At 45.3% G+C, this 13,818-nt stretch overlaps 1 protein-coding gene across 1 annotated transcript in view; it reads left to right on the forward strand.

Moving 5' to 3' along the window:
• Positions 1-13,818, forward strand: part of Lmtk2 (lemur tyrosine kinase 2) — a 78,105-nt gene that overhangs the window by 24,173 nt on the left and 40,114 nt on the right. The window contains exons 2-4 of the mRNA XM_048367579.1: positions 2,614-2,738; positions 7,288-7,432; positions 10,145-10,218. Coding sequence (XP_048223536.1) covers positions 2,614-2,738; positions 7,288-7,432; positions 10,145-10,218 — 344 coding nt within the window. The remainder of the gene's footprint in view (positions 1-2,613; positions 2,739-7,287; positions 7,433-10,144; positions 10,219-13,818) is intronic.

Consider the following 13,818-nt stretch of genomic DNA (forward strand, 5'->3'; position numbering starts at 1 on the left):
TGGGGAGGCACTGCCAGCCCGCTGGAGGAAGAGAAGACGGCATCTATGTCATCCTCATTCAAAAACCGGGCTCCCACAATGCTTAGTTTACCATGTGTGCAAGTGTGTCTGCTTAGGAAATGGTTGCCTTTTATGACTTTTCTCCTGTTTGCTTTAGAGAAGACCATGATAAACGAGTGGGATCTCCTGTGCTAGATGTGTTTACATAGAACTTGCAGATCTTTGGCCATCCTTGGGTAAGCCCTGTGCTGAAGCAGTTGCCAGCCTTGCTTTCACCAACATACCTTAGGTCTGTGAAAAGAGCTTTGAGGGGCTGGGAATATGGCCTAGTGAGTGGTAAAGTGCTTGCCTTGCATACATGAAGACCTGGGTTCAATTCCTTAGCGTCACATATATAGAAAAAAGCTAGAAATGCTTCTGTGGCTCAAGTGGTAGAGTGCTAGTCTTGAGCAAAATGAAGCCAGGGACACTGCTCAGGCCCTGAGTTCAAGCCCCAGGACTGGCAAAGCTTTGGTCCTGTTTGCACTGTAGGCTTTGGTGACTCACCGAAATTATTTTACCTCACTATACCCATTTGTATAGTTTCACTTCAGAAAAATGGCATGTTACTATTAGCCTGTCACTCTCTATGCAGTCCACCATTTAGCTACCCGTGAATGACATTTTTTAGATTTTTTTCTTTTGTGTGTGTTGTGTATGTGCTGGTCCTGGAGCTTGAACTCCAGGCCTGGGCACTGCCCCTTAGCTTTTTGTGCCTTACCATTTGAGCCACAGCTCCACGTCCAGCCTTTTGATTCCTGCCCTGGCTGGCTGGCTTCAAAATCCTTATCCTCACATCTCAACTTCCTGAGTAGCTAGGATTATAGGTGTGACTCACCAGCTCCCTGCTGGAAACATTTATTTCTTAATAAAACTCCAGCAGTAGGGACTTAGTAATCTACCCTAACAAAGAACAGAATTACAATTCCCATAATCGAATAAGAAGTCTTCTCAAGAACTAAGCAATAAGGTGTGCTAGGTGCCAGTTCAAGGCCCTGAACTAAAGCCCAGTACTGCCACAAAAGAACAAAACAAACAGTGAGCCTTAAGGAGAAACAGAATATCTGCATAGCCTCCAAGTATTTCCCCAGTCCCCAAGTGTCAGTTCATTCTGGTCGTGTTTTGGATATGTGTCTGCAAGCTCTTTGGCAGCTCTCTGCCAGGAGGTGCCTCATTGGGGCTGGGGATTTAGCTCAGTGGAAGAGCGCCTGCCTGGTGAGCGCAAGGCCCCCGAGTTCGGTCCTCAGTTCTAGAGAGAGAGAGAGAAGAAAAAAAACAAACTATAAAAGACAAAAAAAGCCCAAGGCAACAGGAGGCACCTCATACCCTTCTTCTTGTGGCAGGGCCTTGGATTTGGTCTTCTCATAGCACAGTCTGTGAAGGGAACCTCAACAGGGACTTTATGGTGTCAGGACTGCCATCACATGCATCCTGTAGTCAAAGTTCCTGTGCCTCTCATGTAATGCAGGACAGGGCAGGTTGGCTCACCCCTGTGTGGTTCTAGGTTCTTCCCAAGTATGCTGTAATCTCACTGAAGTTGGAGAAAACAAACCCCCACCCAGATTGAGATGCACTTGACAAAGGAACTATCCAGTGCTCTTTACAAAGGCCAAATTTGGTCAAGAATCAAAAGGCTGGGAAACCTGGAGACTGGAGAGCATGTGAGTGTTAAGGTCTGGACTGAACCCTGGAAATGGGGAAGGACATCTGCAGAGAAAATGGAAATCCACATACACAGTCAGAACCCCAGGATCATGCCCATGTTACTGTCCTTGTTTTGAGAAATACGCCTTGCAGATGTAAACTGTGGACATTAATGGAAGCTGTGTGAAGGATGTGTCAGGACTTTTTACTGTACTTCTCTTAAATCTGAGATTACTTCAAAATAAAAAGTTAAAAACCAAGCCCAGTGCTGGTAGTTCATGCCTATAATCCAAGCTACTCAGGAGGCTAAGATCTAAAGACTGTAGAGCAAAGCTAGCAGGGGCAGGAAACTCTGTGTGAGACTCATATTTCCAGTTAACCACAGAAAAGTCAAGTGATCTGGGAGTTCCAGAAGAAGAGTAAGGAAAAAAAAAATAGGTGAAGACTCAGTGGTTAAGCCAGGTTCACACCTATAATCTTAGCTACTCAAGAGGCTGAGATCTGAGTATCGCAGTTAAAAGCCAGCTAGGGCAGGAAAGGCCATGAGATTCTTATTGCTAACAAACTACTCAGAAAATGACAGAAGTAGAGCTGTGGCTCAAGTAGTATAGTGCTAGTCCTTGAGCAAAAGAAGCTCAGGGACAGCACTCAGGCCCTGAGTTCAAGCCCCAAGACGGGGGTGGGGGGGTGGGGGCGAGGATGAAAAGCAAAAGAGGAGCTGTAGTTCAAGTGGTAAACCACTAGCCTTGAGCAAAAAAGCTCAGGAACAGCATCTAAGCCCTGAGTTCAAGCCCCAGGACCCCCTACTCATAAGTAGAGTAGTTAACCATTATTTTATTAACCTCTAGTCTCAATGATGTGGAGATCTAATGGCTCAGTAATTAAAGCTGATTCTTCAGTGACGTGTTGTGATGCTCTTTCTCTCTGCAGGGGAGGCACCTGCTGCAGAAGTGCCCTCATCATTGGTCATCCTGTCTGTGTGCAGCTTTGTGATCCTAGTAGTGTTGATTGCAACCTGCATTTCCTGCTGCAAGGACCCTGAGATAGACTTTAAGGTGAGCCCAAAGGGCTGGAACATTGGCAGTCATCTTATGATGTGTGTTAGTAGAATGACTGCATGTCCCAGGTGCTAGGAGGAGGGCAGGGGCTGGCAGGCTGCTCTGTAGACCAGGTACACATTACCTGCCTGTCAGCAGTCAATATCCTAGTTGTGCAGTTTGTGCCACAGCTTTCCCAGCCCTCCACTCTGTCATTGGAGACCTCCAGCAGTCACAAATGCGTCACCAAACGACTTGGCCTTGTGCCAGTGAGGCTTGATATACAAAATGGGCTGCTTGGATTTGGCCCCCTGGCTGCACTTGGCTGGCCCTGCTTGAGAGCTCTTTCACAGTAGACACTTTCCTGTGCCTGCCAGTCCAAGCTTTTCCTAGGTGAGGAATAGAGAATGATGAGTGTTCACTTGCTTCTGGGTTTTTCGTTGTTTTTTTTTTTTTAAACCTGTAGGCTGGTGAACTTGAGGCTGTTACCTTACTGAAGCACATGAATGCCCCTGTGTTTTGTACTGAGGAAGAGTGTGAGAACCTCAAGTTCACTTCAGAACCTTGAGTCCTCAGAGGGAGAAGAGTGCTGCCAGTAGTAAAACCCATGCTCAGGAAGGGAGAAGGGAGGCATAGCACTGTGGCAGCGTGCTGGAGTCCTGGCATTTAGCTGCAAGTTTCTGCACTGGAGCTTGCTGCGTGCCTGTGTGTGTCAGCACACTGCAACACTGGTTAAAGAGGCCTACATGGGGTGTGGGGAGGAAGGAGTCTGTGCATGTAGAAAAGCTGGTCTTTAATGTAGACCCCATTGGCTGTACCTGAGGGCAGCTAGTTCCCCTTGGAAGCAGTTTTCTTGTCAGAACAACCACCAACATTTTCTTCTGCTTGTTTTATTTTCTGTGTGTGTGTGTGTGTGTGTGTGTGTATGCGTGTATACATGTGCACATGCCAGAACCAGGATTTGAACTTAAGGCCTTGTGCTCTTGCTTATTAGCTTTTACACATAAAGCTGACACTACCACTTGAGCTACACTTTCACTTCATACTTTTTGCTGGTTAATTGAAGTGTCTCTCCAGTTTGTCAGCTCTAAGTCTCTTGAGTAGCTAGGATTACAGCTGTGAGCCACTGGCACCCGGCTATTTTTGTTTTTTATTTGATGGCATTAGGGTTTAAACTTGGCCTCACACTTGCCAAGCAGATGTGTGTGTGTGTGTGTGTGTGTGTGTGTGTGTACGTGTGTGTACTTTGAGCCACAGTACCACTTAAAGTTTTCTGGGCTTCAAACCCCAGTCATCAGATCTCAGCCTCTTGATTCTCTAGGATTACAGGCATGAGCCACCAGCACCCAGTTAGGCAGATGCTCTTAAACTGAGTTACTCTGCCCTTTTGTGTTAGTTATTTTCAAGATAAAGTCTCACTTTATGTCCTAGACCATAATCCTATTTGTGCTTCCCACATTGCTAGGATAATGGGTGTCTGCCACTGTACTTAGCTATTGGTCAAGATGGAGTCTTTTGGACTTTTTTTTTTTTTAAACTCAGGCTAGCATCAGACAATGATCCTTCCGTCTCTGCCTTCTGATTAACTGGGATTACAGGCATGAGTCACCATGCCTGATCACAAACCTCCTTTTAACTGAGTTGGTGGACCTGATTTCTAGAGCTTCTGCCAGTTTTATTGTGAGCATTATTCACCCAGAGATTAGTGGCAGCTCAGGGAGGTGTGCTCTTCTCTGAGCCTAGGCTACACTAGACAAAGAGGCTGGGAATGGGGAGGGCTTCGGGAAAAGCCAGTCCAGGCCACTGTGGGCACCAGAGGGGTCAGCCCCATCCCTGGGGGCCCCTTTGCTATGACATTGCTGTGGACACTTCTGTGGGAACTTGGTGACCAGCCTACCAGGGGCACAGGTGTGGGTAAGGAATCTGTGTCTTGGTACTCCGTGTTGCCCAAGAGTTGCATGGAAACCTGGCCATTTTGGGACAGAGATAAGTCTGATCAGTGTTGATAGGGAAGCTGTCCTCTTCTCCTGTTTCATGACATCTCAGACTGCCTTAGATTGTTGTCACCTTTTTGAATGTCGGTACTGAGTACAGGAGTTGATTGTGAGGATGCTTCCAGGCCAGGAGAGCATGTTGTCCTGCTCACTGGTTCCAGCCATACAGGAGTAGAGCCTTCTCCTTGCCCTGGCATTTGTGACTCCACCACAGACTTAGAGCTCTGCAGTTGTGGATCTGAGTGGCCTCAGAGCAGTCACTTAGACCAAGAAGCTTCAGCCAGGAGTGCTGACCAGTCTAGGCATCCCAGGTGGCCTCTTGTGTGATGGTGACACTGAGCAGCCCAGCTATGTCTCGCCAGCTCATTGTTACTATGTTCCATGTAATGACATATAAGAAATAACAGATGAGATTAGATGTCTTGGCATCTCTGGAAGCATCTGTACTGGCTACTGGTATGCCATGCCACCACACGCAGCCTCTTTCTGTTGAGATGAAATCTCAGGGACTTTTCTGCCCCATCTGGCCTAGAGCCACCATCCTCCCAGGCTCAACCTCCCAGATAGATTAGGATGACAGGCATGTGTCCGCAGGCCACCTTTTGGTTAAAAGGGGTCTCTCAAACTTTCCTACCAGGGCAGTCATTGAACCAAAATCATTCCAGTTTTCAACTTCCCGAGTAGCTAGGGTTACAGGTGTGAGCCAGTGGCATCCAGCTTGGACATAGGTTGTTTGTTTTTTTTGTTTTTTTTGACAAAGCCTTTTAGGAATATCTGAAAGGAAAATTAAACAGTTTCTTCTGTCCAGAAGTCACATCCCAGATGGAAATTACCATATTTCTTTTTCTTAATTATTACGCATGCTAATGGCAATAATATCCTCTAATGCATTCACAAACACATGTGACAGATGCATGTCTTCTCACATGCATGTAAGAACCTCAGGGTCAGAGAAATCTGCTGGTATAACTTGTAGTTCTTCCTGTACAGTGAGGGAGGGTGGTAGGAAAGCTGTTGACCAGTTGTCAGCTCTGGATAGGGGCCCTCCCTCAGGTACTTGTAAGTAGCTGAATGAAGGAATGACTTCTGTGTCTGTATGAAATTAATCTGGACCCCCAGGGGCACAGGAAAGTGTATAGGAAGGATCAGGTAGCTCTCTTCCCAGCAGTCATTTAAAAGATTCCTACAGCCTCATTGGTACATCTTCAGTTTTAGACTTATCCTTAGAAAGTAGATATTCTTGTATGCTAATTACACTGCATAGTGTGCCACACAGTTTATACTGACCTTTGTGGTTCAGTTCTTGATGATTTTCTGCCCTACTTGGTAGTTTTTCCATTGTTACTCTTCACACAGAAATAGGACTCATTTAAAAAATACCTTTTGAAGCCAGGCACTGGTGGCTCATGCCTGTAATCCTAGCTACTCAGGTGGCTGAGATCTGAGGATCACAGTTATAAGCCATCTCAGGTGGGAAAGTCCATGAGACTCTTTTCTCCTATTAACCACCAAAAACAAAACAAAACTGGAACTGGTGCTATGGATCAAAGTGATAGAGTGCTAGCTTTGAGGAAAAAAAAAAAAAAATTCAGACCCCCGAGTTTCAAACCCTATAACTGACCAAAAAAACAAAACAAAAACAAACTTTTGAAAGTTGGGCACAATGGAGCATACCTGTAATCTCAGTATTTGGGAGGCTGAAGCAGGATGATTGTGAATTTAAGGCCAACCTGAGCTGTATAGTAAAACTATCTCAAAAACAAACAAGGACTAGCTGGGTCTAGTGGCTCACACCTGTAATCCTAGCTACTCAGGACCCTGAGATCTCAGGATCACAGTTCTAAGCCAGCCCAGACAGGGAAGGCCATGAGACTCTTATCTCCAACAAACTACTCAGAAAAGGCTGGAAGTGACACTGTGGCTCAAGTGCTGGTGTGCCTGCCTTGACCAAAAGAAGCTCAGGGACAGTGCCTAGGACCTGAGTTTAAGCCCCAGGACCAAAACACACACACAAAACAAAACAAAACAAACACCAAGGACTAGAGATGTAGTCAAGTGGTAGAGCACCACCAGCCTTGCAAGTACAAGACCTTGAGTTCAAAGTCCAATACCTCAAAAAGAAAGAAAAATCTAAACAAATGAAAGAATCTTTTCTGAGTTTAACTGTCTTTATTACTAGGAAGACATTTTGCAATTAGAAATTCATTAAAAAATAATATTAATTTGCCTTGATCCAGTATGCAGAGGTTTGTGAAATTTTTTTAATTAATTAAACTCAAATAAAGGTAGCCTTTTATACCTAGAAGAACATTTCCATATAAATTCCTCGATTGTTTTAAAAAATTTACATCTAATTTCAAGCTATCAATTCTCAAAGCTACATAAAGTTGTGTAATTTATTGTCAAATCTTACTTACTCAGATCTTTAGGATTAGCATATGAATTGCATATGCTTTTTACTTGAAAGAAAGATGAATTTGGTGTGTGTATTAATATCAACCTATTTCAAATGAGTAGGTATTCCATCTTAGATGCTGGTAACTGGTTTTAATACTTGCTACCTTTGATTTTAGGAATTTGAAGATAATTTTGATGATGAGATCGATTTTACACCACCAGCAGAAGACACGCCCTCTGTGCAATCACCTGCCGAGGTCTTTACCCTGTCAGTTCCAACCATTTCCCTCCCTGCCCGGTCACAGTTCCAGCCTTCTGTGGGTAAGAGTATCTGTCCTGTGTTGCCCTTTTTGGTTTTTTGGCAGTACTGGAGGGTAAACCCAGGATGTGCTAGGCAAGCATGCTCACTTAAAAAGATACATACAGGAAAGGAAATCAGAATGGTAAATTAAAACATGTCATTCACAAAAAAGAAATTTCTTGTGAACAGTTTCTCATCTGAATGTAGTCTATGTAACAGTTTTCATTTTTTTGAGGCAGTGTGTCACTCTGTAACTGTGGCTGGCCTTGAGCTTAAAAATCTTTCTTCCTCTGTTGCTGGCAAAGGTTACAGTTATGTGCCACCCATGCCTAGCTCTTAGCAGTCTTAAGATGTCAAATTAAACAATCTATTTTAGAAATTGAGTTGTGGGGGCTGGGATATGGCCTAGTGGCGAGAGAGCTTGCCTCGTATACATGAGGCCCTGGGTTCGATTCCCCAGCACCACATATACAGAAAACGGCCTGAAGTGGCGCTGTGGCTCAAGTGGCAGAGTGCTAGCCTTGAGCAAAAAGGAAGCCAGGGACAGTTCTCAGGCCCTGAGTCCAAGGCCCAGGACTGGCAAAAAAAAAGAAAAAAGAAATTGAGTTGTGTTTTTTGCATACTTTTTTTGTTGTTTGTTTTTTGGTGGTGATACATGTGGCAAACACTGAGCTTCTCCCCTGCCCTGCGTTCCCTTGTTTTAGTGTTTGAAGCCTTTGTATAATGTTAGTCCATACTCTGTGTTAAGTTGTTTTTTGAATATGGGATTCAAGCTCACTTGTTTTACCTTCCTTACTCATGTCTTCTGTTTGTGTGTATGCATGCGTGCGTGCGTGCGTGTGTGTATTCTCAGCTCTCTGCTCTTTTTTTTTTTTTTTTTTGGCCAGTCCTGGGCCTTGGACTCAGGGCCTGAGCACTGTCCCTGGCTTCTTCCCGCTCAAGGCTAGCACTCTGCCACTTGAGCCACAGCGCCACTTCTGGCCGTTTTCTGTATATGTGGTGCTGGGGAATCGAACCTAGGGCCTCGTGTATCCGAGGCAGGCACTCTTGCCACTAGGCTATATCCCCAGCCCAGCTCTCTGCTCTTTTTGTCCACTGGTATATCCATTGTCCTTGTACCACTGCATTTATGTATTAGTGGTACTGGGGTTTGATCCAGGGCCTTGTGCTTGCTAGGCAAGCTCTCTTTGCAACAATTAATGTATTTTCAATACAGGTCAGTTTATCCCCCTTGCCTACCTTTGGTTGCTTATACTTTTTGCTATTGTCTAATCCATGGTCAAAAGTTTCATAGACTTAGCTTTAGATCCATTTTGAGTAAAATTTTTATATACTGAAGTGTAAATATTTAGTTTAATTCTTTTACAAGTGGGTTTTCAGTAACCCAAAGCTGTTTGAAGACACCTCGCTCAGGCTGGTTTTGAACTGAGCTCTTCAGTAGCTAGTTAATTACAGGTATGAGCTACTGACACCCAACTTTTGACCCATTTTTTGGAAAATCATTTGATCGTATTTGTTTCAATTTATTTTGTAAGGACTCTAGTTATATTCCATTGATCAATATGCCTGTCCTTGTGCCAGAGCCACAATATTTTAGCTACCATAGCTTTAGTTTTGTAATAAGTTTTGAAGTAGAGTTGCATAAGTCCTCCCATCTTGTTTTCTTAGTACCTAAGGTAAAGTTGCAAGTAACATCCTACATTTGTAACAGTGAAGTTTAGATTGATAGCACTTAGATTGTATAAAAAAGAAATTCTACTTGTTAAAATTTATCTCCTCATAAGTAGCTAGTTAGAGGCATGAGTCATTGATGTTCTGCTTCTCCTTCACTTTCAAAGGATGGTTTTTCCAAGTGCAGAATTCTTAGCCCACAGACCTTCTATTTTGGCACCTTATCTTGTGAGTCCACTGTCTTCTGTCTATACAGTCTCTGAGGAGTAATTGCTCTTTTTAGGATCCCATGTTCATGATGTGTCACTTCTGTCTGTTTGCTGACATTATTCTCTGATTGTCTGTGTTTGGCTATAATGTGTCTGTTAGGATCTCTTTGAGTTTAATGTTGCTTGGAGTTTACGGACCACTTGGATATAACTCATGTCGTCTAGTAGTAGAGCTAGGGCATTTTCTAACCATTGTGGCTTTTTTCCCCCTTATGCTGATACTTAGGACCTGGGCCCGTCCCTTACCTTTTACACTCAAGGCTGGTGCTCTATAACTTGAGCCACAGCTCTACTTCTGGCTTTTGCTGTTTAATTGAAGATAAATGTCTAATAGACTTTCTTGCCTGGGCTAGAAGCCGGGGTCCCCAGATCTCAGCCTTCTGAGTAGCTAGGATTACAGGCATGATGAGCCACCAGCACCTGGCTTAACCATTGAGTCTTCATCTATTTTTCTCCTCAGTCTTCTTTTGGTGCTGCCATTGTATCTGTATTGGTCAACTTGCTGGGATCCTCACTCAAGAACTACTAGACCAGAAAAACCAAGTGGAAGGTATTGAAGATCAGGTGGAACACTCATTTATTCACACATACTGTCAGTGTCAGAGCTTGGGACTATTCAAGCATTGTTATTACTACAATTAGTCATTCAAGAAATTGCCTCATGTGTTTGTTTTTGCTTCTAGCTAGCACAGCATTAATTTCAGCATTTGTCCATCAGAGGCTATATATCTAATATTTATTTTATTTTAGTTAAACCTATCCTTATTAATGATCTTTTTGTTTTTTTAACAGAAGGTTTAAAGTCACAAGTTGCCCGCCACAGCCTGAATTACATTCAGGAAATTGGAAGTGGCTGGTTTGGAAAGGTAAGTGCTCTTCACTTTGATTTTTTTCCCTTGTGATTGTAGAGTTAGGAAGACCATATCACATGACAGTCCATCCTCTACACCTGGTAGGAAGGATAGTTCCATACCACCCTGCCACTTTGCAGTCTAGTAAGCATCACTACCCCATATGGTTGTCTCGGTCCCTTCAGGTTGCTGTAAGAAATACTATGAACTGGGTAGCCTGTGAAACTAGAGTTCTAGAGCCTAAGACATCCAACATCAAGGTACCATTGGCTAGTTTGGTGTCTGGTGATGTTATAGAGTTTTGAGAGGACATCAGCATTCACATCTGAGCAAAAATATTTTATTTCCCTCCTCAGAACTGGAGATTGACCCTAGGGCCTAATGCATGATAACCAACTGCTCTGTTCCTTAAGCTGCAGTCTCAATCCTTTTGGGCTTTATTTATTTATTGGCTTTTTTTTTTTTTTAAGTACTTGGGGTTTGAACTTAGGCCCTGTGCTTGCTGGGCTGGTAAAATAGTGTTGAGCCATATCTCCAGTCTGTTTTTCACTGATTTTCCACCCTGTTCTGGACCTTGAACTCTGGGAACTCTGGGCCTGGGTGCTGTCCCTAAGCTCCTTTTGCTCAAGACTAGCATTCTACCACTTGAGCTATAGCATCACTTCCAGCTTTTTTCTCTGGTTAATTGGAGATAAGAGTCTTACAGACTTTTCTGCCTGGGCTGGCTTGGAACTGTGATCGTCAGACTTCAGCCTCCTGAGTAACTAGGATTACAGATAGGCATGAGCCACTGGTGCCCAGCACTGGCTACTTTTAAAATAGTTTCACGTCCCACCTAGCATGCACCTGATCCCTGATCTGCTAGGATCACTATGTGCCACCATATTGAGTCCCTTTAATGGAGATACAGTCTCACAGGCTTTTCTGCCCAGGTAGGCCTGGCTTCCCTGATCTCAGTCCCCCATATAGTTTGGGATGATAGGCATGCACTATGCCCAGCTATAAGTGAGAAAGGAGTTTCTTGACTTTTTTGAATGGGCTGGCCTTGAACTGCAGTCTTCATTTCTCAGACTCTGCAATAGCTAAGATTCTAGACAAGCATACTATGCTAGGTCTTTTATTTTTAAAAAAAAGTCTTTAGAAACTTCTGAGGACAGAAGGAAGAGCAGTGGGTTGGAATTCTAAAGAAAGTCTTTTGTCCTGAAGTTAGATTATTTGTGCTTCTTCTCTGCTTTCTCCCTGCTCTTTCTCCTTTGAGTACCACAACCACTTTAGAACTGTAGGTACTCATGTTGGGCGCACCCAGAGACTAGCTGAGTACAGTGAGGGACTGCTGTGGTGGCTGAGAGGTGGGTAACATCACCTGCTTACCTGGAGTGCCAGTACCTGTGATGTGGAGAGCTAGGCAGGCTGGATGCTGAGGTAGCATTGAGGGTGGTGAGATGGCTAAGAGAGAGGGGGAGGGAATGACTCAGCATTGGAAATAGATGTGGAATCTGGGGGAAGAGGGGAGCCAGGCATGCCTATTTTGGGGCTAACTGGAAGAGTGGAAGGAGACACAGGAGACAGGCTGGAGTTCCTGGGCTAGGGGAGAGTAAGGTGACTACTGTGCATCTACGTAGTAGGACCAGCCAGGCAGCTAGAAATGCAAAGCCAGAGTCAACAGGGAGGTTCCAGGCTGCACATGGTACCATGGGAGAAGCTGGTATGTAGATGACACTGAAGCAGTATGTGGGGCTGGGAATGTGGCTTAGTGGTACAGTGCTTGGCTAGCATGCATTAAGCCCTGGGTTGGATTCCTCAGCACCACATAATCAGAAAAAGCCGGAAGTGGCACTGTGGTTCAAGTGGTAGAGTGCTAGCCTTGAGCAAAAGAAGCTCAAGGACAATGCCCAGGCCCTGAGTTCAAGCCCCAGTACTGGCAAAAAAGAAATAAATAAAAATAGGGCTGGGGATATGGCCTAGTGGCAAGAGTGCCTGCCTCATATACATGAGGCCCTGGGTTCGATTCCCCAGCACCACATATTCAGAAAATGGCCAGAAGTGGCGCTGTGGCTCAAGTGGCAGAGTGCTAGCCTTGAGCAAAAAGAAGCCAGGGACAGTGCTCAGGCCCTGAGTCCAAGCCCCAGGACTGGCCAAAAAAAAAAAAAAAAAAAAAAAAATTAAATAAAGCAGTAAGAGTAGTGGAAATTGCGAGGAATTTCAGAATAAAGAAGAGAGAGGCAAGGCCGGGCGCTGATGGCTCATGCCTAGGATTCTGAGATCTGAGGATTGCAGTTTGAAGCCAGCCAGGGCAGAAAAGTCCCTGTGAGACACTTACCTCCAATTAACCACCCAAAAACTGGAAGTGGCACTATGGGTCAAAGCAGTAGTGAACTAGCCTTGAGCAAAAGAGCTCAGGGATAGTGCCCAGACCCTAAGTTCAAGCCCACAGTGGTGCCTGTGGCTCTGCAGCAGAGGTCAGCACCATTAGGGGAGCAGTGGAGACTGAGGTTAGCTGTGAGGTGGGAACCATTGGAGAAGGACCCCAAGAGGATCAGTTGTAATTTTGTTGGCCTACAGAAAGGAGGACGGGGGAGCGGGAGAACTGGGGATCCTGGAGGAGAAGTGTCTGGGGACAGCAGTGCACGGGAATGGAATGGGTTTGAGAAGAGGCATTGGATCTAGATACCTCTCAGTTTCACCTGAAAATGAGCCTCAGAGGATCGGGGGGGGGCTGTTTTGGGGGTATCCAGAGGGTAGAGGAGGGTAGAGGAGAGCCTTTGGGTATGCTCTTTCCTGCAGGGTAGGAAGCAGTTTCTTGTTGGTGTGGGGGATGGGGATAGGGTACCGGAATGAGCTGAATCCTCATGATGAAGCACAGAGGTCTGGCTGGGGGCACAGAAGTGGTCTCAGGAAATGGGCGTGTGTGTGTGTGTGTGTGTGTGCGTGCGCACGCGCTTGCATGTAGGCTTGATGCTCTGGGTGAGGTAAGTGAGGAAGTCCTGTCTGGCGCTCTCAGTGGACAGGAGACCAGCTCCTCCCTTGACAGGAGCAATGGGAACATATATTGAAAGTTTGAACAGGAGAAAGCCTGACAGTTGCCCAGGAAAGTGAATCAGTGAGGGAGCTATAGGGGTGGTAAGCAGTGCAGAGGACCCCCACCAGCTTCAGTAAGAGCAGTCACTGTGACAGATGTTCTTCTCTCTTTCTGGTGGCACAGCAGAGGACAGGAAAGGAGGTCTATGAGGGCCTGGAGTAGGGGAGCCCAGTGGAAAGCAGTACCAGAAATGGCTTTGGGAAGCAGATGGAGTGTAGTAGGGTCAGTGTTGAGGTGGGTCAAGATAGAGTCTAGGTAATTCTAGAAGAGAAGCAAGGCTTGGGGGCTTGGAGTGGAGGGAAATGCCTAGCTCATCCACACCTGGGAAAAGTGATCACTGAGGCTGCAGGAAAGTTGGCTGGACAGGAGCCAAAACTACTAAGAGGTCAAGATGTGATGTGAATGGTCCTTGCTGGTGCCAGGCACCATCTGTGCTGACAGTAGAGGTGGAAGCAGGCAGTCCAGGTGGAACACCCTCTTTTAGCCCTTCCTGCTTTGGAAGTTGACAGCTTAGGGTTGGTTGTCATGCTGGTTAA

The sequence above is a fragment of the Perognathus longimembris genome, chromosome 1 (assembly GCF_023159225.1).
Source record: "Perognathus longimembris pacificus isolate PPM17 chromosome 1, ASM2315922v1, whole genome shotgun sequence".
Taxonomy (NCBI): Eukaryota; Metazoa; Chordata; class Mammalia; order Rodentia; family Heteromyidae; genus Perognathus; species Perognathus longimembris.